This window comes from Argiope bruennichi, chromosome 10, assembly GCF_947563725.1.
Source record: "Argiope bruennichi chromosome 10, qqArgBrue1.1, whole genome shotgun sequence".
Taxonomy (NCBI): Eukaryota; Metazoa; Arthropoda; class Arachnida; order Araneae; family Araneidae; genus Argiope; species Argiope bruennichi.
Window position 1 is genome coordinate 72,609,154 of NC_079160.1, and position 27,381 is coordinate 72,636,534.

Genomic DNA, 27,381 nt, shown 5'->3' on the forward strand with positions numbered 1-27,381 from the left:
GATTGCCAGCTTTGGCGCGTTATCGCAACTTGGCGAAGAAGGGGGTTACACTCCAATTCAACCTATTTAATTATTAAAATTTAAACGAACATTAAGATTGGCGAACCGGCTGGTCGCCAAAGGCGGCTAGTAAGAAATAAATCTCCACTCTATTGAAAGTAGTTTTCTTACTGAATATGTATGCTGTTGTTAAAGGCATACAAAAAATTATTCACCCTTGATTAGAATAGACTCCAGTATATAGGAGTATAATTAATTGATGAATTATGAGTATGTAATTGTAGATATATGTACAGACACAAAGAAAGGAAGTCCTTTGAAAAATCTAAGATCAAACTTTATTTAGCTACAATACAAATGATAAATATTTTTGATGACAGTAACTAAGGAAGACATGTCAGAAAACATCTACGAGCGAAGACGGTGACCAATAAGATGCATCGTCATCATTCTTATCGCCAGTCATCCGCCATTTTACTTCGTAGATGATCTTCAGTGGTGGCCAGGTTGCAGTTACTCAGCGATATGCAACATAATTACACAGAAATAGAAACTAAATCTCACATCTCTTACAAAATACATATACAGTAGAATTCAATAAAATGCAACCATGAGAGAAAGAATAAAACACTGAAAAGTCATAAAAGTTCAGAAGAAAACAAAATCATCTTACTTCAAGAAAGCAAATGAATAGTACAGTTATATAAAAGCAATCTGGATTAAAAATGTAGAATACACCAAAGATGTTGCGGGTAAAAAAACATCTTACAAGAAGCCACTGAATTTTAAATTTCTCTTATAAAATCATTATATATTTAACTAGACTCTAAAATTTGTAATATATATATGAACGAGCTTTAACTGGAAAACAGCAACAACATCAATGTTACACATTCTTTCAGCCCTATAGCTATAACAAAACTGATTAAATACGTATGCACAGTTCTTCAATGCAAAATGACGTTAGAATTCCATAAAGAAACGCTTCGATAAAACTAAAGAGATCATATGAAGATTTATTTCACGCTTTAACTTCCTGCACAAGGATTTAAAATTTAACACATAAAAATATTTTCAAAAAAAAAAAAAAAAAGAAAATCGGCTAATTAGTTTCAAATTTCAAAAGAGTTGTAAAGATTATAAATACTCTTATTATTGTTATTTAAAATGTAAAACAATATCAAAAGTAATCATAATAGAATATTTTGATTATTAATTTATTCAATGAAATAAACCAATATAAATCGAAAACGCTGTTATAAGTATTTCTATTATTATAGAAACAAATAAATTACTTTTGAATATTTTTTCCCTTATGAATATAGCGTATTTGTATTTTTTTTATAAAGGCTAAATGCATTTACTTTTTATTAATTCATATCTAACTGATCTGATTCTTTTTTACAATAAATCAATCGCGAATGAAAAAAAAAAAAAGGATATACAACTCCGTATTTACTATATTAATTTCATTCCTATCTAAAGTACGAAATTGTATCCATGATTCTTTCATCTTGACGCAATGTTCAAGAAAAACAGTAAAAAACGCGTGATATTTAAAATGATATTACCAGATTCAAACGCCATATATATTCAAAAAATAATTAAAGATCAATCTTTAAAATTTACAAGGAAGACATGTCGTAGAAGTGGTTTTAGCAACTTCTGCAATGCTAAAATATCTACAATAAGAAATTTCAAAAGTTCCCTTTTTTTAAATCTTTCTATTATCGTATGGAACTACGAATCAACACAGATCGTTTGTCGTGGGAACTTTCCCAGACATAAACTCTCCTGTTCTGGCAGTTGTCATAGAAACAGAATCGTTTCATTTCACGTAGGAGAAGCAATGTTAAAAGTATTAATTTGATGTCAACGTTTTTATGTAGTGCCAGATTCCTACCATTACCTACTGAAAATGGATGAAAACCCAGTTCCCATGGCAACAGATTAGAAAGTAATTCTTTTATGTCTGAGACAGTTCCGTCAGTAAACTGATTAATTCAGTTTGTTTCATCAAAAGAAACATGCACCAATTATCAAAATGCGAATTTTACAAATATCTCTATTGAGTCACAAATGCAGAAATAATGACAAATAGCTATTTAATTTTACACAATATTTGAATGGAGCTCTAGAGCGACACAATATATCTAGGACATAATAAGCAGCTTTGGTTGCTCCAAAATATTTTCAAGCGATGAATTGAAAAAAGTAAGTTCGCCATTTCTCCTGCTCACTTTGTAAAGATTTATTTTAGTTCTTGGTTTGTAAGTAGCTGAAAGACCAATTCTTGTTTTTCTCAGACAAATCTACGCACACAGTTACATGAGACTTTTATGTACAGGAGTCTTATCCATGATGATGTTGACAATTCAGTGATATGTAGATGCCTCTGCTTCCGCTCCAATACACCAGCCTTCTTTTCTAGTTTCCACGAACTAGAAAAGCTAAGAATCAAAACATTGGCTATGTATTAAAATCTATACAATTATCTATAAATCTACATACATAAAACCCTGTAAAATACATACAGGGTGGTTATAATCAAAGATCCGCTTTGAAATGGTCATAAAAGAAAAACTACTGGACCAAATGTTATCCAACTTGGCAATAGTTTAAAGAACGTCATGGAAATTACTTTTCCGCCAAAAAAAAGTTCAAAAACTCAACACCAGGGGAGAGTTGTATACAATACTGTTAAGCAAAAAGAACATGAAGACATTGGTTTAAAATGTATTTAATCGTTTTTGAAAGTGTTACAAAGCATGTTCAATGTGGCGTCTACCATTTTATGAAAGCAAATTAAATCGCATTACTGCATTCTCAACAGTAGCTCTTAGCATATCAGGAGGAAAGTTACGCACATGTCGGTGTATCACTTCTTTCAGTTCCTCCAAATTGTTTAGATTATCGCCATAAACAGTGCTTTTGAGATAACATACACTGGACATGCTTTGTAAAACGTTTCAGAAACTATTAGACACATTTTAAACCGATGTTTTCATGCCCTATTTTGCTTAACAATATTGCATACAGCGCCAATTTACACCTGTGGTGAGTTTTTGAACTTTTTTTGGGCAGAAAAGAAATTTCCAGGACGTCCTTTAAGTTATTAGCAAGTTTCAGAATATTTGGTCCAGTAGTTTTCCTTTTATGTCCATTTCAAAATGGAACTTTAAATATAACTATCCTATATTTGCGTGTACTAGAAGATCTAAAATTCAAATCACTAATTATTTTGGATTTTGTGCAGATTAAAAACCACAGCTATATATGGAAATTAATAAAATCGTTTTAAACTAAAATAACAAAGAACCAAAATAATTATTACGTGCAAAATGTAATATAATTTGTGTGAATTAAAAGCACTAAGAACGAAATAAATGGCAATATACAAATCTCTATAACATTCCATAATATTCATCGGTTTGAAAAACATACATAGATTGAGGGTTTGAATTAATTATAGTGATAATTACTAGAGATCTTAGTACGAATAATTTAATATTATATATATATATAAACTATTATTCATTCAAATTAGAAGTTAGTGACATTAAATGCAAAATGTAATTGAAAAATTATCATTTAGAATGAAGATACTTAAATTTTAAGCTATAAACTGAAAAATAAGGCTAAAACAATTGCTTCTTAGGAAATTGTAAAGGCATTTCCTAGATTTGTGAATTATTCAAATATTCGGAATAGGTTTTAGTTAAATTGTATTTATCTAATGAAGTTATTATCGGATACAAACCATGATACTTAGCTTCTATGTGGCATTTCACATTAGGAAGTCATTTCATCAATTTATATTTTTCATAACTTTAAATTATTATTTGATATATTTTGCTGTTTTTTATAACCAATGATACATCATAAGACTAATATCAGACAATATTATGAAGAAAGTTATATTTTAATAGCACAAATAGCAAAGAATTCTTAAGCAAAAGCATCAAACATTTGTTTCATCTTCTGTACTGCCACTGAGCATTTCTTAATGGCTGAAGTATTCACTTTCAAATCATCGTTCAGAATTCTGCAATAAATTGATTAAAGAAGCAGAAAAATGTTATTTTATAAACTGCTCTATTTGCTCTAAATTAAGTTTGTTTTCTCAATAGAGTAGTTTACAGATAATACTTTTAATATCAGTTTTAATCATAAATTATTTGAAAGTTTTTTTAAAGATATAAAATCGTGTTAAATCACTGATTGAAAAATTACTCATTGAAAAAAAATCTAACGAAACAAGCAATGTTTATTTAAAAATTTCAAGTTCTTGCAAGTAAAAAGATGATTTCTAAATTTTTGTTAATATTATATGATAAACTAAGCATAAAAGTATTAATTCTGTTACTATTAAAATATGCGTCAGGACGTATAACAAAAGTCGACGCTTCTATCTTTGTATGCATCTTAAAGAGTTTTAATTTGAAAAATTAGAAGTTTGCAGAAAATTAATTCAAGAGTTTTCAAATAGTTATCAAAAGAATTTTTAAGAAATTAATTTAAGAATTTCAGAGATTTTTGAATTTAATTTTTCTCACGACTTGACGCTGCATATCGGTTTCCACAGCAACTTAAATTGTTGAGTATCCTGGCGCCATCTATCGAAAGAAATTACAATATTCCAACAGATTATTTCTAAATATTCTGCGGGCGCCATCTATTTGTCAGATCGAACAAGAATCAAATATATTCTTCCTCCTCAATGAAGTTTCGAGCACCTACCCAAATAAATTTAGTACAGTGGGCAAGGTGGCAGAGTGCAGTACTTCCTCTCTATTTTGGGTCCACAGGCTGCACCGTTATTCTTGGGTGGCACCTTGACAGTCTTTGTTCGTTGCTGTACAACTCCTTGGCCACAAGTTTTGGAGCAAGGTGTCCAATCGGACCACGGATTCAATTGGCAGTCAACGGCTATAGACGCAGGGACAACATTTAGAGCAGTTGTAGCGTTAAAAATTTGGATGCCAAGTATGTTTCAAAAATGCTAGCTTAGTTTACAACTGGTAAACTAAATTGGTATGCGATAATATTCAACTGGTGAATTAAAATAAGTTTGTGATGAGGAATTTAAAAAAAATCCATCTCTTCGTTTTTTTCCTACAATAACTGGAATAATACGAATGAAATGATTTGAATACTCATTTGCTCAATTTTTATGAGCAACGAACAATTTCAAAATGAATTAATAAACAAGTTAAAAAAATTTCTTCTTACTGCATGAGATATTTCAACCAAATATATATATATATATATATATATATATATATATATATATATATATATATATATATATATATATATATATATATATATATATATATATATATATATATATATATATATATATATATATATATATATATGGCTGATTTTATAAGCAATATTTTAAGCTACACAATTTTGGAATAAGAACAAAGATAGAGATATTTGAGTTAATTGATTTTCAGTCGAATGAGAATACTTGGCATCCAGCAGAAATGAAATGACAGAAAAGAACACACAGAAAAACAATTAAAAATTTCTGTTAATATAAATATGCTATATTAACAGAAATTTATAGTTATGTTAATATAATATGTTTGTTATATGTTCATAAGATAATAAAAAAAAATAATAAGCACAAAAAATATTTTAGAACTGCAGTGCAGTGTTAGTTATGTTAGAAGCAATAGAAAAAATATTAAATTGCCTTTAGATACTTTTCAGAAAGAAATATTTTAACCTTTCAAACTATGGTGCGAACCTCCCCCCCCCTTTCCAAATGGCATAGTATATATGGGTTTTGGATTTCCAAAAATTTAACTTTGAATCGTCATGTCTAATTCATCTATTTATGTTACAAAGTTAATTAGATTAAAAAATTCACATGAATAAAAAGTTCCACTAATATTTTAGAAATCACATGCAAATAAACCTTTGTGAAATCATTAATTAATGTTTAGTTTCCTTATTTTTATAAGCACTTGAGACAGGAGAAAAATTTTAATCGACTTATGAGTTCGAAATCAATTTTGCACCCTAAATGAGACCAAGAGAAGAAACTCTTTAAAGAATTATCTTCGAGAACCATTCTCAATTCAGCGAAGGATTTTTTCACAAGTATTGCAGTTATTCTATAATATGATGCTTTTGTTCCCAACAACATTGAAAGAATTATAATAACTTTAATTTCGATGTTGATAACCCTGATGAATTTTCGATATTATAAAATGATGTTATGATTAAATGAAGTTAAAGTCCTGAAGTGTCATGCTGAACAATAAAAACTTACCTTCTTTATCCCTCATTCTATCGGCTGCAATGAAAAAAAAAGAAACAGTTAAAATTATATTAAACTAATATTTAAATAATTCAATATGCAATAATTTTATGATGATTAAGAGTTTAAATAGCATATATTGGGAAATTTAACTTTTTTGCACTCCAAATGAATATTGATTTTTTATGTCTCCACGCAACATAAGCAACGATGTGGATTGGTTGATGATAATGTAGTGTCCGCTTTACAACGGAAAGTGGGTGAAGTAGCTTCTGAGGATAAAGACCCCTGAGCACTCGTGGGCAAAAGTCTGGCTTTTAGCTCATATGAAGATGACACGCAAATATTCGCTTTCATAATCCGTTTTTACAGGGCGACTCTTTCACACACCTCACAGATAAAACCCAGGGAGAAGAACAACCATGCCCGAACTAGGATTCAAACTCTTGACGCCCAGATCACGAGGAAGACGGATTACCCTAGGCCAGGACGCCAATAGTGGATCGGTTGACATGCTTCTATCATATGACTTTCAAGATCACCGAATCTATCCCAATATATATGTGAGGATGAATGAACGTGGTTTACAGCGTTTCTAAGACGACAGACCAATATTTTGTTTCTAGGGACACTGCTTTAACTGCATGGATAAGTAGAGGCATAGCATCTTTGAGGATGAAAAATGTTCTAGGCATACATATTATGAAACCTGTATTGCATTCCAATTGTTCCGTAAATTATCTCGTCCTTTGCTCTTTCTGTTGCTGCTCTGTACCCCAGCAGTTGTAACTTACAAAAGCGATTACATTATCCTATGCAAAAATTATTTATGCCCATTCTTCTTTTTAAAAGCTTGCTTAAGAATTTTTCATCCATCTTATATAAAACGAATACTATTTAAAAAGCCTCACATATAAGGATTTACAAAAAAAAAAAAAAAAAAAAAAACCTATTCGATATCACTTACGGCATGGTGGATTATCCTTGCATTTCCTCCTCTGCACCAGTTTGGCAGGACAAGCTTTTCCACCGTTCTCAGGATTCAACTTGATCATACGTCTGCGTTCCTTGCGCCCGTTTCCACACGTCAGCGAACAGGAGGACCACTCTGACCAGGGAGTAACCACACAGTCGATGACTGGGGGTTGATCCTTGTTGTCCAGAGGCATGGCGGGGGAGGTCGACAGAGGTGTGAGAGCACTTAAGGGAGCTGAAAGTGAAAAAAGAACAGTGGAAAAACTTCTTTTAAGAAAAGACATTTAGTAGCAGACAAATATATATCAAAGATTTTAAAAATAGGAAATTTGATGATTTAATTTTTTTTGCAACTTTCAAATAAAATTATATTACTCCATCAAGTTGAGCAAAGTTAACATGGAGATATTGATTTCAATAAGAAATATTTCAGGTTGTAGATTTAATAGGAATGATTCAGTTATTTTTATAAATTTTGAATTGAAGAATCACTGATCAGTTACATTCACGGATGAATAACTGATGAAAAAACCCCTAAAGAAGTAAAGTTCTAGAATTTACATACAGAAGTGATGAAAAAATTATATTAAATTCATCAATATCATATATTTTGTTGATATTTAATTATTTTTCATAGTAATTTAGAGCTCGAGAATAGGGGGCTTTAGTGACCCAAATATACGTATCAGCTGTTAAAAATGGCAGTATTGTTGGTAGTAATTGACATAGAAACCGTTTTCATGTGGCTGTCATCGAATTAGCAGACTACAACTGTCAAATTATATTCTCTGACTTGTAGCATATGGTTTTTTTATCATTTTGTTTACTTTCTATAATATTTTGGTTTGCAGAGTTTAATTGCAAATTTTAAAATTGGGATTTAATAAGAGAGAATCATTATAATTAATAACCAAAAGAAATAAATTCTATTTCGAACATTTAGTGAGTAATTTGAATAAAATAATTGAATTTGGAATAGAATGACTAAGAATAATTTTTTGGAATTTTTGAAGGAATGCATTTAGTTCTTATTCAAATTAATTAAAGTAGAAATAAACAAGTTCCCTTCGTAAAACGATGAAGGTGTACATCTATATTTTTGTATGTTTTGTTTAATTGAGATAAAATTCAGTAAAAAATGTATTTAGAAAAAATGAAGAATTGCTTTAATTGGCTATATTGCTTTAAAAATCTGTTTTCTGAAAGTTTAGATTTGAAAGTAAAAAACAAGAATAGGAATCAAATTTTTTTTTAAACTTAAAAAAGATTTATGGTAATAAAAGTAATGCATTTTTCATCATTTCCTCAAACATTACAATTTTAATTAGAAATACGAAATCTGCCATTCAAACTCGTGTTACTTTACCACGGATTTTTAATTTTGATTTACAAATGATTTTTTAATGAAAATTTTCAATTTCTAATTTAAATTTTATTTTGAAATTTTAAACGACAATTCACTTAATAAAGCAATTTTCCATAATTTGCGAATATTTTTATTTTTTGAATCTTTGAAACATTATATAGATATATTTAGGGAACTCTAGAAAAAATTGCCACAATGTTCAAGTCTGTACTCTTATAGACAGCAACATAAAATTTCAATGTCTTTCGAAAAAAATTACTGTTTTATGTAGCAATGATAACATAGTGCGTTATAAAATTCATAGAAATGTAAGAATAATATTTCTAGACAAACATAGTACTAACTTGAAGTGGAAACTACAATTATAGGAAATACAAAACGAATATAGGCTACAGGTAAAATGGAATAAGACTCATAATGGCTAACTAATTGAACTATCTGCGCTTTCTGTTAAAAAACATAATTCTACGAGAAATTTTTTAAATTGAATTAAGACACCTTATTCAGTATTTTTTAATAATCTGGAGCAGTAAGCATTCAGAAGTAATACTATAAGAAATTTAATACAGTAACAACACCTGGAAATAAATTATTCTTATAGAAAGGACAGATATGTCTTATACAAAAATAAAACAGGAATTAAAACGACTAATTGATTGGAACTATCTGCATTTGCTGTTACATCAATCACATTTTGAGAGTAAAATTTTTGTATGAGATAGATCGCATCATTCAATATTCTTAAATTTTTCACTGTAGTGAGCATTCAGAAGTAATGGTGCTAAAGGAATTATGAAAATTTTCTTTTGATAATGAAGCTTGCCTATTTATTATTTTCAAAGGAAGCTAAAAATGCTAAGCACACTCAACATAATCCATTATTAATGGCTTTGAAAGTTTTATGTGGCGCCATCTTTTTGACATTTGATAAGCTTCAATTTCAATTAACTGAACACGCTCAAATTTTTTGTTCCATAATTTTCATTAATAGGATTACATTAAGAAGTAAAGTACATTAAGAATTTTTATATAGTAAAAGAAAACAGCATCTACAATTTTTCGTCCCGGTTCTACGTAGTTCGAGAATTTTTCTAGTTTCTTCCTTTTTATGCAAACGAGTTGTTATTTAAGAACATGAAATAAGCATCTATAATATAGAAAGCCTCCCCCTTATTTTCCCGGGGAGACTGAATAACCTCATCACTGTAGCAAGAAGAGAGAAGTTGAGGTTGGAGTTCTAAAGATGCACTAATGGTTACTGCTCAGTCCTTCAAGTGACTTTATTTTTTGCCGTTGGATTCCACACCATAGTATTACTATGTCCATCAGAAAAGTGAAAGCCTGTTTATATATAGAAAAACTACTCGACCACATATGTTGTGATTCCCCCTGGTGGAATATAGCTTCGAATATACAGAGTAAATTAAATTTAAGTTCCGAAACACTCTTTAAGAGTAATTGCTGAATGAATGATGAGTAATTTTTTATAGGAATATATTGTCATAAATGTATATTATAACCTTTCTAGAGGTCAATGTAAGAGAGAAATAACACCAAGATACAGGTTGTTACAGAAGTTCAAGTTACATGACTATCTGAGGAGATGTGATTTTGTATAGAAATTTCACCCAAAAATTCAAATAGGTTATTCCATAGAATCCAGACTAGCAACAAGTAAATATTGTGTAAACTGTTTCTCACAAATCCAAACGGTCAATCCGAAATGCTCAGATTATTCCACGTAATCCTGTAGCTTATATGTAGCGTTCTTGAACAAGAGATTTGACCCTTCTGTCTGTGTAACCTGAAATAGTCTGTTGGCAGTTTCATCCACTTACAGCGACAGACGAATGAAGAATAACTCTCTTTTTCTGCCCAGGCAATTTTTGCTCGCTCTCTCAGGAAGTCGATCCTTTTCAGGCTATCTTCTCCTGTTCACAGTGACATGCAGTATTTATAATTGCTGATGCATACGTATATGCATCGCAGTCTATAAGACTCCCATATTGAGTGACCGGATAAATTAGTGTTATATCATTTTAATAATTTTTTTTTGTAAGTTTGAATACAAGAGTGCCAGATTATATGGGCGTTAGATCACATATTATATTTTCACAATCAAATACAGACTTATAGATAACTACGACCAGTTTGCAGCTCACTATAGCCACACAATTTCTTAAAAAAAGGATTTCAGTCACAACCCCCCTCCTCCAATATCTTCATGTATTATTTCTTTACTGCAAAAGCTGTTCACCTAATGGTTTTTCGTTATGTTTGCGCATATATTACGTTGCGTACATATTACATTATATGCCTGTGTTTAAAAATGGCTCTTCTGTGCAAACTGGATTTACCACTAAAATTGTCTCAAGATTTATGACTGAATTGTAGCTTTGATTATCACTAAAAAGAAAATACCATTTCTCTTTCGTTCTTAGTAATTCATATGAGGGGGAAATTTCACCGGATATTTCATATTTACATTTTGTGACAGAACACAGTTTTGAAGATTCACATTGAAGACGTACGATTCCCTGTATTCTGCATTATTCTTACCATTTTATTTCTAGAAGGCATCTCCATTTTTGTTCCTTCAAGAATTTAAACGCCAGTTCTTAAATAAAGATTCGATAGTGAAATTAATATGTTTCAGATAATATCGACAGTACTTGTAATACTTTAGAACACAGAGAAATGCAGCGTATTGTCATTGTTTTTTCGCATAGTTTAGACAGGCCATTTATTAATCCAAAAAATATCATGTTTTCACCAGAATTTCGGAGCATGAGTAAGTGGACCACAAAGTCATGGATATTTCACCTGTTGAGTAGGCATTTTGGTCTGAACGATACACATGTTTTATGGTCAATTCGGAAGGTTAATTAAGAGAGAGAGACATTCAAAAAGGAGAGTGAGAGAGAGGATAGAGAGAGAAAGAGGGGACTGACCACAGACGAGTCCTTTCTCCAGATGAACTTTGGCATCCTTCATGGCATAGGCGTAGGCAATCGCAGAAGGAGGCAGCGAAGCTCGTACATAGTCTACACACCAAGCAGCATGCGCACCAGACGAAGAGGAAGTTAGTGACAGTGAGCGAGCGAACCCCAAAACCCTTCCAGTCACGGAGTCTATCCTTTTCCCATTTCAAACCAAGAGATATTAACCTCAACATATTTCTCAATGTATAAATCGACAGAATTTTAATATCGAACGAATATTTAAGTTATTATTGTTTTCATCAGTGGAAGTTTGTACTGACAGAAATTAATTAAATTTGTCATCATCTAACCTCCTTGATTTACCTCTAGCTATAATAAGCAAACAGTGCAAGTGCATTACGCACGGGGCAAACGGAAATGTACCGCCATTAAGAAGAGCGCCATCTTGCGGTGTAAAGAGATAATAAAAAATCTGAGCTGAGACACGAGCAAAGTCTGAGTTCTCTAACCCACATCCTATTCTAACACTAATTTTGCAACTGCTTGCATAATTACCTCATGTTTCACATTTTATAGATTTTTGCTTGTATTATTTATTGAGCTTTGAAAAACTAAGTTAAATACATCTAACTAAAAGACCAAATTGTTACATAAGATCAGTTATGGGTTTCTTTGATGCATTTGTATGAAGAAATTTGTTAAATTTTACACTCTTTTGGCTACAAAATTCCAAATTAAGGTCTTCCTGCAAGGGCACTGGAAATGATGGTAGAAATAATTCAAGCAAAATAATATGAAAAGGTTTTAAATGCATTTGAAAAATTATAACAAAAAAGCATCTTCTAATACAATAAATTTTAATACACAGAATTTTGATATTTTGCTCAATTTCTTCTGAAATATCTCCTTCAAAATAGCCCATGTTTTTTTATTTAACAGTTAATTTTTTTTAAAAAATAGGCATTCCACGACATATTATCTGCTTTTTTCTTGCAGTACATGTTAGAAAAGGATCATACCGTGACTGGAAAGGTTTTGAGTCACACAAAATAGGAAAAGTAGGCTGTTATCAACACAAATAATGTTAGCGATTGGTGACAAAGGGATACAATTAGAAGGTTCAAAACTGGCAATCACAAATGATTTAAAAATTTAAACAGATGCAGGCAAGCATGCATTAAACTGAACAGTTAGTGATCTTATTTTGAATATAAAATATTATAATTAGACATTTTAGATGCAAATTGAATGGTAGTTTATAGTTTAATAATAAAAATACAAAAAATTCTTAAAACGGTAATAAATTTAACACACACCATAAGAACATTCTTGATAAAGTTTAGAATTGTTTAAAGTCCCATTGAATATTTTATTGACTCTTCCAAATAAAATTTTGTTTGAATACTTACGTTAAATTTTTATACACTTTCAATATAAAGTGATTATTTTTAATTTATGGATGAATTTTATATAAATGCATCTATCAGATGGATTAATTTACTATACAACCACTGCAAATGAATAAAAATTCGTTGGAAAATTCGTTTCAAGAAAACGGTCTACATACAACCATATACATATTTAATGGTTTCTATAAGTAATTTATCAATTGAAAAAACGAACTCAAGTAGAAAAATCTCCCATTTGGTGTTTTTATAATCTAAGATTGATAAAATTCAATTAATTTTGACAAAATTCGTAAAACATAGGGCAAATATATGAGTGAAAAGGATTAAACAAATGTAAGGTTCCTTAGATGCACAATATTTTCAATATAATATAACTGAAAATTATATATATTAAAAGAATGAAACTGGATTGAAATTCCTTCTTTGCTTTTAAATCAAGAGAGGAAATTAATTGATTAATTACCGAATTACGTAAATTCTACCTAAAGCGAGTATAGGCAAGATTGATATAATTTCCATCAATAAATAAAGTTATGCAGTATAAAGGATAATAAAATTATCGACATGGTTATTAGAGTAAAGAATTATTAGTACCACCGTAGAAGAAGTAAAAATTTTAAAGCTACTTGCTGAGGTTCCCAATTTATGATACTGGAATATGCATGAGAGTTAGAGATGGTACAGATGGCAGTATTCGAAAGTAATGCTGATAAAGGCGGAAAGAACAAACATTTTCGAAAATGAAAAAAAAATACAGTATTTTGTTTCTCGAAATTTTTTGAGTCATGTATGTTAAAAAAAGCTACGTGGAAGTAAAGGAAAATTCCGAAGAACTCAGTGTTAAAACATTAAGATGTTCAATACTTTTCAAAGATAGAGAATTTTTAAAAAGAACCCCCTCATCTTAAGAACAGATTAATAAACCATAAACTTGATGCAATATCTGGCATGATATCACAACTGTTCTAATTTAAATCGAATTTTATTAAACAGAACACTAGAAGAATCGCAGTGAAATTATCTTATATTTGAACTTTTGAAAAATCAGTTCGGTGAATTATTCTTAGCTTTAATTATAAATTAAAGTAAGGTCATTGAAAGAATGATAAATATTAATAATAATTAATAATAAATAAAGAATTGAAAGAAAGTAGCCGACTACGTTCGAAGCAATATTTTTGAAAAATTGGATATTTTAAAAACTATTTATGGTTTTTAGATGTATTGTCAATTATAAACACTATATATACAAAAAAATTATTTGGAAATATAATATATTTTGAGAAATAGGAAAATTTGTAGTAAATTTTAATGAAATTTAACCTAAACGGTTAACACTCCACACAAAATTGTAACGCAGCTATCCTATTTTTCTTTGTACACAAGTTATAGAATATAATGATGAATGAAATGAACCAAAATCTAAGAAACATTTTGAGATTCAAAGAAATTATGGGCAAAAATGTACGTATATATACATTTTTTCCATAAATTTACAACTTAATTTTTCTAAAAACATCTATAAATAAAAAAGTATTTCACCAACAATAAAACTTTTGGTTCATTTCATTGCCCACAGTATTCAAAACACACGCTGAAATTTTTATGTAAATACCTCTATTAGTTTTTGAGATATCATGTTAACGGTGGAAAATTTTTATAAAAATTAAAGTTTAAGAAAATTGAAGTTAAAGAAATATTTTAGCTAAAAAATTGTTTAAAATTATCCTGGATGATCGATCAGACCTTCCTTTTCCTAGAAAATACTATTTTGGAAAGAGGAAAGCCTGAACTACAAGAAATAATAATAAAAGAAGAATTCGCCAATGTGGTCGAAAACCAGTGTTTTTAACGTAGTCGGACCCCTTAAAAAATTCATTCATTTTGACGAGGGACGAATGTTATTGAAAATGGAATACAATGTAATATAGAAAATGAAAGATACAATTATTAATTAATTTGGACTCCCTTTAACTTCATTAACAAAACCTTCTTGACACAGAGAGATGATTGGAGGATGTGGTACAGTAGTACGTGTTCACTATTGTAGCCCTCAGTACAAATAATAGCAGTAATACAGTACAGTACAATACTGTACTACTTCACAAGCAAGTGTAGTACAATACTACGTGTTCTAAATTTAATTATTATTAGTTACGTGTTAATTTAACCTTACATTTGTTTGTTTTAGTAGTACTGTAACTAATAATTTAATCATTATTAGTTACAGTACTATGTGTTATAGGGGGAAATTATTAAGCTGGATCCACTGGTCTGATGATGCAACATCGCCTGTATATATATATATATATATATATATATATATATATATATATATAAAAATTTTTGTACAACGTTTGTATTTGTTTAAGAAGGAATGAATGCAATGTTTCTTCTTCCAATGATTCTCAATTGAACTTCGGTCTTTATCATCAAAATTTAGGCATTATTAGTAAGGCCAAAAAAAAGAAGAAAAATCGTAGTACAAAATATGAGAATCTCAGCTGACAATAAGTTGCTAATAAAGCCAATTTTACTGTATAGCATTGTTGAAGTCTTGAGTCCTTTGTCAATGTTTTTCAGTCTGATTTGACCTATTCTGTTGAAACTCATGTGCAGTTATGGCTAACATTAAAATTTAGCCAGTTTGGAGCAAGGGAAGAAAAAGAGGGGAACAAAAAACAACTATAGCACGGAATCTGAAAATCTTATCTGACAGTAAGTTGCTAATAAAGACATCTTTACTGAATACCATTGTTAAAATCCTTGAGTCCTTTGTCAATGTTTCTCAGTTTGATGTGGCCTTTGCTCAATGCAATTATGCCTAGATCACGACTGCATTTGAGCAAGTAAATTTATTGACCGACTCTAAGATGTCTCTACCTTGCAATGTGGAGTTTTAATTTAGAGCTTCCACAGCATTTTGGCAAAGACGAAGTACCTTACGGTAGTTTAAAGTCATTTACTGTATAGCATATATTAAATTATAATTTAATTTATAATTATGCTAATAAGCTAGAAAAATCTGTCACCATAACTTACATTTGAAACATTGTGTTTGAAATATTTTACTAGTCGCCTAAGGCGATTATCTTATTGCTAAACATTTTAATAGTATTAATTTAGTATTGTAAGAACTTTGATTAAATATATCTTATCACACCAAATGAAAGAATTCTCTTAAATAATACTTAGAAAATAAATATTGAACGTACTGATTGATTAACTACGGCTAAAAGTTGCGAAAATAATTGATGCAATTGGACCAGCTGGCGAGACTTGGGGCTGTACCAACATTTTATTTTGCAATATCTTTCGAAATAGATCTCGGGGTGGGCGATCAGTATCGATGCATTTAGATGGCATGAATCTTCACATGAAATTGAAATTTGTGAAGCTACACCTAGAATGTGACTGGGAGATTGGTTTTTAAATTTTGTTAATTATTTTAAATATAATTTCAAAATAATATTGATTTTTAAAATAATTATAAAAATAACAATAGTGAGTAATGAGTGAAAGCAAGTCTAAGCAAAACAAGCTCTACATAAGGAATGAGAACTAAATATACCTATGAAGGGATCTACAGGGGTGTTGGACCATGCATTTCCCCCCTTACCTCTCAGCATGGTTTCACACATCCTGTGGCAGTCGGCATAGCGGTCGAAGTTGTTGCTGTTACCCCTGCAGCCCCCATAGATAAACTGAAGGCACATGGTGCGACTGACGTCGTAGTACCAACGGGGAAAATAGCCTCTGCAGGGGCCTACTTCTTTCGGCTGCATGCAGTTCTCTGGAAGAAATAAATTTAATAAGATTCGTTTTTAAAAACACACTTTTATTTAAAGTATTTCTATTTTACAATCTTTAATTTATAATTCAAAATTATAAATATTATATAAATCATAAATCAAATTCACTTGTTTTTCACAGTCACTACCAGATAGCGTCACATATATGAAACGAAAATTTAAAGATAATATACTAGTTAATGATGATATTAAATAGGAAGATAAAAATATTTAAATAATATATTGTGATCCAGATTTAACAAATATTTACAGTTTCAAAATTCCAATATTACGAACATAAGTGCGCAAAAATCATTTAGCAACAATAAGAAAGCAAAACATAACATTGAAAGACGATGACAAAAGTTAATAAATTCACACATAGTATTGAAAAATATTATTTAACCAGAGCCTAGTGGCCACTCTAAAATGTTCTCCAATACTCTAATAAATGCACTTATATATTATTAACCACATGCCATTGGCGAATAATAGTTAAAGAACGGCTCTTTGGTGTGCGATCAATGGCATTTTTTGGCGATTTGGCTCCAAATTTGACAGGTATCTATATATTGAATACTAAATCTTCGCACCAAATTTTACCCATCTAGCTCCCTTGGTTGGTAGTAATAATATTATGTTTGGAAGACAGACAGGGAGATTTTCTCTTATTTTAACTTGTCCAAATTTTGATAGAAATCTACAAATTTGGTACGAAGACTAGATACCAAATTTCAGCCAATGGGCACAAAGTGTTTTTGAAGCATTGCGTTCATAGACAGGAAAATATAATTTCAGAAATTTGTATATCGGTTTCAGGCAAGTTTGAAACGTAGAGATTCATCAAAAGTTTGATTTCGAAATTCTTATTAATTTAAATACTTTTTCTTTATTTACATCCGATACGAGAATGTAATATTCATAAGACAATATTTCATCATCTATTCATTTTGGACTGATATAACAGTATTCTGAAATTATAGTCAGCATTTAGCTGAGAGTTAAAAGATGACAATATTTAATTAAATACCTGTTTTTCCAACATTATGTAAATTTGCTTAAATAAATAAGAATTTTTCTTCAGTTTTTGAAAATGAAGTGAAATATGTAAAATAATTATTGTCAAAGTAATAAAAATGATATTAAATATCGTAATTATAATATAACGTGTAAGAAGGTAAAAAAGAACCTCACTTCACTTTTAAATATTTCGCAATTAAGAAAATATCTATTAAGCTTCTATTATTATTAAATATTTTTAAAAAAAATTATTAATTAAAAAAATACAATTTTTTGTAAAGAACAATGAATTTCCAAAAAGTACCCCCTATGTGCGAAATAGAAATATATATATGCTCAATATTGTTTTAGTTTGCTTATTCAATCGATAATGAGACTTAGTCGAATGAATATTCAACGAAGTTCACTTAATCGAAGTGAGCAGCTTTGTAGGTAAATTCATTAGTATTCCATCATTAGTCACTGCTCTATATTTAGGTCTCTTACATGGCAGCATTATCCTTCGCCACCATTAAAATTCGTTGCTGTGGTAAAACATATGCTAATTCTTGCTTGTAATCAGAGTAATGCCATCATTTATTAATCCCTTCATCAATATTAGATTTCCATTTTGCTGAATAGGTGTATGAAAGATCTTTTCGTATTTCTTGATAATGATAAATGAAATCAAAAGAATTTCAAGAATTAGGTGATGGAATCAATTTGTAATCGGCGTACAACTGCATGTACAATCGATGTCAGATGTATAATAATGGGTAAAAAAAACCGATTTGTTTAAGTCGCAGTACCACAAATAAGTTGCGTATTCGTGAAAGATATGATAAAGAAGAATTTTAGCAAAACTGATATTTTCTGCTCTCACTTGGAACTTGAAAGTTATAAAAAATAACGAAAATTGATGGTGCTTCATAAGTTTTTAAACTTTTTCTTTATGTTTTTATTACAGCCCTTTAAGTATCAAATATTTTCTGTTAAAAATCAATTTCTCAAGAATTTTCCCATTTAGTTCATAACACTTGGTTGCATGTAGTCAGCAAAATACATAAAAATGCATGAAATTATTTTAATATTCAATTTTTAGTTCTTAACTTTCTTCAAAATTTTCACAAGTCATCTTGCCGATGAAATAGTTGGATGTATTTGCATAGCATAATGTTATTTATGTCAAAAAGTATCAACATTTCTTCTCTTTGTTTATAATAAGGCATTGCAAAACTGTGCTCCTAAACTACATTATCATTTGTTAGTGAAGAATGAAAGACAAGAATTCAACCAGCGGAATGACGCATACCTCACACATTCTCTAATTAAAATGTTAGACCTTCCTTCCCGGAAAAATTGTGGACCTTGGAATTATCATTTGTTAGTGAAGAATGAATGACGAGAATTCAACCAGTAGAATAACATATATCTCACACATTCTCTAATAAAAATGTTAGACCTCCCTTCTCGAAAAAATTAAGGATCTTGGGTAAGGCCTTGAAATGCACTTTGCTTGGCAAAATTCAGACCTTTGTCTCTAAAGTAGGAATTTTACTGAATCTATCGTGAAAATATGTATTTAGGACGCCTTATTCTCGATAGATTGTTACTAAAATTATAGTCATAATACTGAAATTGTAGTACAGTTTTAGTCATAGCATGCTGAATTTCATTGATTTAAGTCATTGAGCTTATGATTTGCATGCATGCTAAAGTACAGATCGATAAATGGTCAACCGGTTGACAGATTTAATTCAAAATTTGATATGAACCTATATTTTAAATGCTAAAGGTGTGAACCAAATTTTATCTGCCTAGCTCTTTGCGTTTTGGAGTTATAGATTTCCCATATACTCAAATAGACAAACGGAGAGATTTCTTTTGAATGGATTTTGTTCGAAATTTGATAGAAATATACAGATGGAATCCGTAATGCTATCAATCAAATTTCAATTATTATTCAGATTCGCAAACTGTATAAAATTAACTCATAATTCCTTTTGAAATCTTTTGAAAGTATTCTGGAAGCAAAAATAATTCGTTATTGTGAAATATGAATTATTAACAATTCACCCACTAAAATGCCCTTGGTGATAACTTACTTTAAAACCTGCACCAGTTATTTGCAACGAAAAAGCTATCCAAATTTGGAAATTCAGTCCATGCAGTATTCAGTTTACTCGACTGAGTTGAGCCAGTTAAGTAGAGACAGAATTAAACACCCATGATATATTACCTTCGCAATACCATTCTTTGCTTTTTATAAATTTTTATTAATTTCTTGGAGCTCTTCCAATAACTCTTAGACTCGAAAAAACAACTATGATATTATTGACTTAAGATTCAGTCAGTATCTACGAATAGGCCATTCTTTCGTAATTTTCTACCTTATTAGCACTAGATATTATCCGATATCTCCATTATGCTGTTCGACATCCTGAATGCTGCCCAATATCGTAAAGATATTGTAACATTGTTGTTCGGCATTTTGTGCTAATAAGGTAAGATAAGTACTGCTTATTTGAGCAGTGCAGACTGATTTTGACTTACTTTTAGCTTCAATCAGATTGACTGTGCAATCCGGCTTGTCCGCTGTACAGGGTGCTTTCTGCATGAGTTCCACATTGCACATGCTTAGAGCAGCTGGACTCAAATACAATCTCGTTCGGACTTTTAATCCTTTTCCACAGGTCACCGTACATGGTGACCACTCGGACCAATGAGTCACAGCACATTTCGGATCAGCCTGAAAAAAAAGAAGTTTCAATGCTTTAATTAATATTAAAAGTTTGGTAAATTATTACACATTTTGCTTTATTTTTTTTTTCACATTCTCGTCGCAAACGTCGACCTTCTCTCGTTTCTTAAAATTCAGAATTTTGACTTTTTATAAGAATATAAAAGAATAAGTATTCGTGTCTATTTTTTGTGCATTACTTATTTTATTTAACAGATACTGAAAGGCAGAACTGTATTCTCTGAAAAATTATTTTGATTTGGCATAAAATCATTCAAGTTTTGTAGCTGCACGAAATTTCTTAAAGATTTTTACGGTAATTTCGAAGGTAATAAAGGCAATATTTTACTTGGAAATCCTTGGTTAAAAATTTTTATAAATTAAAATTGATCAATTGATTCTTTAATTAGTGTGGCGCTTTTAGTATTACTATTAATCTTTTTAATTTATTACAATTTCATGTAACTGTATTTTATTTTATTTATTGCAATTTTATGTAAAGTTTTAATTAAATTTTCACATTACTATTTGAAATATTTTATTAATTATTAATATTTTATTACATAAAATTAATTTAATAATTCGGAGATAATATCTTATTTCACATTATAGTTTATTATAGAATAGTGCTTTTTTTCAGAATTTCAAAATAAGATATTTTTAATGATTTGGGATGGACTGGTCGGTATCGGGATAAACTGCTTTAATTTTTCTGAAATAATTTCGAGCCATGGTTTCAGCCTTACAGTTAAACACAAGATAATTTTTACGAAACTGAAATTACTTTGAGTAAATTATGACTTGATTTATTAACAAATATAGCATCAAACTTGACATCAGAATGAATGACAGCCTATGAAAAGGTGGTCCAATCCAAGGTGGTTATATCAATGTCTTATTTTGAAGTAAAAGGAGATATATTTTGGAACAGACATAGTTAATCGGTTACAATAAATCATCAAATTAGCAAAGCTTGTTGTCCAATATTAGGTGACGGTATATTATATTATCTAATAATATTATATACAATATTGCGAATATTGTTTAATGTCATACAATATTGTACAATATACATGTGTGCTAATAAGACAATTAATGATTGCAATAAATCATCAAATTAGCAAAGCTTGTTGTCCAATATTAGGTGACGGTATATTATATTATCTAATAATATTATATACAATATTGCGAATATTGTTTAATGTCATACAATATTGTACAATATACATGTGTGCTAATAAGACAATTAATGAAAAACAAAGATAAAAATGTTGAGAAATATCACGTTTTATCAAACATATTCACTTCATATCAGTTGAGAAAACGGATAATTTTCAACGTGACGACCAGTTTTATAAATAAAACTCTGAACGAAATACTTTTATGCTGACCGTAAAAAATCAGAATGAATGTGCATTGATATTCTTGACCTGTTGCCTTTTAAAGTAATAATTTTAGAAATCCAACAAAGTTAAATTGTTAGACTAAGCGAAGATATAATAAATTTACTAGAAATTGGCTCCGAAGTGAAATGCGCCTATCTTCCAGCATTCTTTCATTGCTTTTCCAATGACTTTATAATAAAACTTTATGGCACTCTGAGTGCCTATCAATTTTTATTTCGTCGAAATATTGTGAATCTTCAACGCAGAATTCTTAAGTATTGAAGGTAACAAGTCACAAGTAACTGTCATTCTAAAGCTGGTGGTATTTTGCTCTTCAAAATAATAATGCTCAAGGACTCTCCGAGATAGATTAGACCCTCGATGAATTGGTAAAGATGCAGATTTACAAGTTACTAATGATATACTAAAATAGGACATGTTGAGTTGTCCAACTGTCCGCAATCGTTTCTGAGTTCTTTGTTTCTTAGACCAAATTACTGGGGCTACTCCCCATTCAAATGAAAATTTATATTTTGAAATCTTATTTGTGATTTCTATAAATTCTTGATCAGATAAGTTATACCAATGCCATTTTTTTCGTGTTGGGAGATATTTTAAAGTATGTTTTTGTTTTCTTTTTCATTGGACCTCATTAGTTCCTCTATCATTTGAAGTTATTATTAAGGCTCTACTGAACTAGAGATGTTTTGAAATAGTGTAATTTTAATTTCTAACTCTGATATCCGATACATGTGAGCATTGAAGGCGTGAATCATTCGATTGAGAGGATTATAGCTGGATTTAAATAAATAAAAGGAGAAATCATATAACTTTAAACTAGCAATTATTGTGTGTCTGTATATATATATATATATATTTCGTGTATCTCCGAAATGGCTCGAACGATATGGATCAAATTTTATATTTAGATAAGGTTTTGCTTTTTAAGTTTATCTACAGAGGTGTTTTTCTTGAAAAAGCGTGATTTGATACACACAAAAACATTCTTTTATAACTAACTATTAGAGTCTTTTTCCACCTGCTCTCATGCTGACAATGTCATATGGCGTCATCTCATAAATATTTGTGGTACTTGCATTGTTGCCATAGGATGATAGCCTATTAGTACCTAAAAACTTTGTGATGGATGTGAGATGAGGTAAGATTGAAAAATATTCATATGTAATTAGTTTGTGATTCGTATCTAAATATTTTCTCAAAAAAAAAAAAAAAACCATACATTTACAAAAAAAAACTACCGAGTGAAATTTGGTCTCCCAGAAATGTATCAAAATAACTTGATAGTAAAGAGAAAAACTTAAATTCTAAATAAGGTCATGCATCAGTAAATTTTCATTCCATGCTGTCGTTAATGGTAAATTAGTGAAAGACAATTCGTTAGCGTTCACACTAAAACAAGGTTAGAGATTTATTTGTTAGTTAAATAGGATAAGGTCTTTTCTACAGTAAAACTTAAATAGTTGTATACTGATTGAATGGTGGTTTCTGGAATTGCTTGTTCGTTCTGTCTTACATCGTCCTTGAACTTTCGCCTACCATTCCTCCTACGCTGAAAAACAGAATCAAGTTTATTGCACCAGTACTCTTTACTTGTTATTTAAACTTTGAATAAACATGAGAAAGAGGAGCTGCATTTTACGTAATACAAGAAATTTCATAAATACAGAATGTTTTAAAAAGCCGATATGAATTTGTTTCAGCGAGAATCCCTGATTAGAGAACATAAAAAATTTATTAAAAAATCATACCTCAACTATAGATAGCTTTCGAAAAAAAAACCATAAAATAATAAGTATGATGTAACATCTAGTACAGGGAAATTTTTTGATGCGTGTGATAAAATATTGTTAAAAAAAATCTTTCTGCGGGTGCACAGTTCAAGAAATTCAATAATCTCGACAACGGGTATTGATTTTTTTATTCAAACGGATGTATCGATATTATTTCTCAACTTTTATCAATTGAACTTGAGTGACTGTTAAATTTTTTTGTGAATTAAATAACTTTATTGTATAGCTATTATTGCATTATAACTTTCATGGTACAACTATTATTATTGTGTAGTTAGGACACTGTTTTTATGTTTGACTACCTATTTACAGAAAAGCTTGTGTCTTTTATGTAGATATGATTTGATACCTATTACTCTATTTGAGATATTTGGTGTGTTGCCTTAATGGGCTTTGGAATTTATGTCAGTTTCCAGTTTTTGGTATTGATAAGTGTCGCCCGTGTCTTTCTGCTAGGTGAGGTTGCTTTGTGGCGACGTCATTTAGTACATCCGTATGGCCTTTGACTTGGTCGGGGTTTGTTTATCTCTTCCATAAAGGAATATAGGTAGCAAGAAACAGTTGAAATATACACAAAAAAAGCAATCGCAGAAATTTGCACATGAGCAAATAGAAATCGATATTAGTATAAGCCATCGGTATAAACCATCGTAACAACACCAAAAAATTCCGAGTAAACTTTGCTTTTTGATTATCATTCCAAAAAAAAAATTATTCGAATGATTCATATAAGTTTCTTTCATTTACATTTTTTTTTAACACGACATCGATTTTTTCCGGAAGGATCTATGGATCACGCTTCTTAATAAAGATATTGCCAAAATCCTTGTATTTTCTAGAATATTTATTTTTATAACCAAATTCGTCGACAACTTTATCGCTAAGACTGGGCATTGATCTGGCATCCATTTACACTTCATTAAAAATATTTGCAAATGTCTATCCTGACACTGAGACTATGCTGGGAAACAATATTACAGATTTGCAATAATATACTATTTTATTTTCTCTCCTTGTTATAGGCAATTCTTTCTCTCTCCTTTTTTTAGGCATATTATTGAGTTGATTTTAATTTTTAGATTAAGTTCTCAGAATGGTGGAAAATACAATTTCATTTTTTTACAATACATGCCAGTAATGGAATCGATTATATAAAATGAAATACAAAATTTTCAAACATCTTCTACAAATAAAACATTGAAAATTTCTGAAATAGAAACCAAATTTATTGTTTTCAAAGTATCTTCAATCCTTAACAATTAACAATTTTTTAAAAGTTCGTTGATATCTTTAAATGCACTTCAGAAAATATGTCGAATACTACCGATTATAAATTATAACGAAGAATGAAATTCACTTTTTTTTTAATTTCTAGTTTGAAAGACATTTCTAGTGAAAAAAAATCCTCAATAAACTGCCAAGAACACTTTGAAATTTATAAAAATATATTTTTTTACACTCTGCAATTAATCTGTCTATTTTCTTTTTTCCGACTATAATTACAGCAATAGAAAAAGAAGTTCTTTGAAGTGATAATACAGTGAAGGGGAAAAATGTTTTAAAGTAGAATTCACAGACACTGTAGTTTGACAAGGAAGATACTGTAATTTGGTATAATAGAAAATGTGACATAAATGCATCTATGCTTATATTTAGAACAGAAATAATCTTGTATTTTCCATAGTGATGGTCTAATACATTTATAAAATGAAAATCTTACGTATACATGATATATATTACGAAGAATATATGTATAGAAGAAAATTTCTTTTATGTATATATATATACAGGGTGGTCCAAAAAAAACTTCCCCTATATATGAAGCCCTAGCGGCCTATCCGCTCAACCAATCAAACCAAAATTTCAGACATGGTTGTTTGAAGTTATGCGCTGGAGATTTTAATGATTCTAAACAACGCAGAGCTCACGGTTACGGTTACAGTGAGAGACTTTTGAAATTTTCGAATGGAAACACCCACTTTTTCCTTGCTCAAATTGATCAAAGTTGCAGAATTCCGTTATTCCTGAATTGCAGCAACGAAATGTCATTAGGGACATTGTATGGATGCAAGATGGGGCTCCTCCACACGTCGCCCAATGTGTTCGACCAGTGCTGCAACAACACTTTGGTGATAGAGTCGTCTATAGTAATCTCTTGCATCTCTTTGCAGTTTCGTGGCCACCACGATCCCCCGACTCACTCCTATGGATTTTTGGTTCTGGGGTTATCTGCAATCTAAGGTGTACACGCCTAATCCATGAGATGTGTCAGAATTGCAAGATGCCATAACACGTGAAGTTATGCAGATTCCTCCTTTCATGTTACGTTCGGCATTGTCGTCCACAATCTCCCGAATGCAATGCATTATCGTCTGCGAAGGTGAACACGTTGAAAACCTGTAATTATAACTTTCCATTCCATTAAAATGCTTTTTTTCTCTTTCCTCTCTGTGTTGTCATTAGTCCTTTATAATGCTCTTCTTTGCAAATGCTTTACGGCGGCAATTTTTGTCACACGCTAATCGTTCCAACGCCATTTGTGGTTTTTCAATACGCTGATCAATTTGAGCAAGGAAAAAGTGGGTGTTGCCATTCGAAAATTTCAAAATTCTCTCACTGTAACCGTAACCGTGAGCTCTGCGTTGTTTAGAATCATCACAATCTCCAGCGCATACCTTCAAACAACCATGTCTGAAATTTTGGTTCGATTGGTTGAGCGGATAAGCCGCTAGGGCTTCATATATAGGGGAAGTTTTTTTGGACCACCCTGTATATAACAAAAGAAAATAACGACAACGAAATATTTGAGAGTTTTTGATATTCTCTAAAGATAGCATTTTTTCCCACAATCATCGAATATTTTTTCCCTAAATTTCAATTTAATTACCTTTCAAAATTTTTATTCTTATTTTCTTGTCTATTATTTTAGCTTGTGTAAAAATAACATTAAGTGAATATTTTTGATAATTAAAATGCCCAAATGTGATAAAAATATCAGAAACATCAAAATTATTTTACCTCAGAAAAGACACAGCAGTAATCAACAATTTCTTTATATTCATAAATATGTCATATTTTTTATTGATCTTTTTATATACATGTAATTGGCTGATAGCTATAACTTATATCTCTAAAGAACTCATTAGAAAAGACTTTTATCATAAGACTTCTGTAAGAAAAAAGAAAGAAACCACTTTTAATATAACATCCTCTAATACCTATAAGTATAAGCAGGAGTAGTCTCGTTGGAATGATAGACAATTTATACGAAATCACCCAGACCGAGGTCTGGACCTCTCGATGTGTCTTAATACCGAACTCCGCAAATAATATCAAGCATAATAAAGTCAGTCACACAAAAAAAATTATGACCAGTATTTGCATCAAATTGTTTTGTAACATGTATTATTGTGATCTGGTCATTGCTATATTTTCCTGGAAATAAGAATCCTTTTAATCATCCAGCGACATCTAATTCACGTATTTGCAATGCCCTATAATAAAACAAGGACTGACAGGTAATATGAAAAGTATCAATGCTATTATTATATTTTAGTTTTGTTGAAAGGGCTTCTTTATTGAGTACAAGTTACCATTGGTAACCTGATGTTGTTCGGGGGTTATTGGTTATATTTAATTTCCCTCAAGTTATTTAGCCTCTTCAGTCCAGAGGTACGCATATGTGT

At 30.3% G+C, this 27,381-nt stretch overlaps 1 protein-coding gene across 9 annotated transcripts in view; it reads right to left on the bottom strand.

Annotated features, from left to right (window-relative positions):
• Window positions 1-315: 315 nt before the first annotated feature.
• LOC129988041 (spondin-1-like) overlaps window positions 316-27,381 on the bottom strand; it is a 265,373-nt gene continuing 238,307 nt past the window's right edge. For 2 of the 9 annotated variants that reach the window (XM_056096127.1, XM_056096129.1), the window contains exons 11-18: window positions 23,374-23,454; window positions 20,313-20,508; window positions 16,589-16,762; window positions 11,570-11,662; window positions 7,245-7,487; window positions 6,290-6,313; window positions 4,741-4,929; window positions 316-2,450 (exon numbers count right to left, since the gene is read on the bottom strand). In XM_056096127.1, the coding sequence (XP_055952102.1) occupies window positions 4,751-4,929; window positions 6,290-6,313; window positions 7,245-7,487; window positions 11,570-11,662; window positions 16,589-16,762; window positions 20,313-20,508; window positions 23,374-23,454 (990 nt within the window). In that variant the 3' untranslated portion in view covers window positions 316-2,450; window positions 4,741-4,750. Of the gene's footprint in view, window positions 2,451-4,740; window positions 4,930-6,289; window positions 6,314-7,244; window positions 7,488-11,569; window positions 11,663-16,540; window positions 16,763-20,312; window positions 20,509-23,373; window positions 23,455-27,381 lie in introns of all 9 variants that reach the window. The other 7 variants (XM_056096128.1, XM_056096132.1, XM_056096134.1 and 4 more) reach the window with 7 other exon arrangements.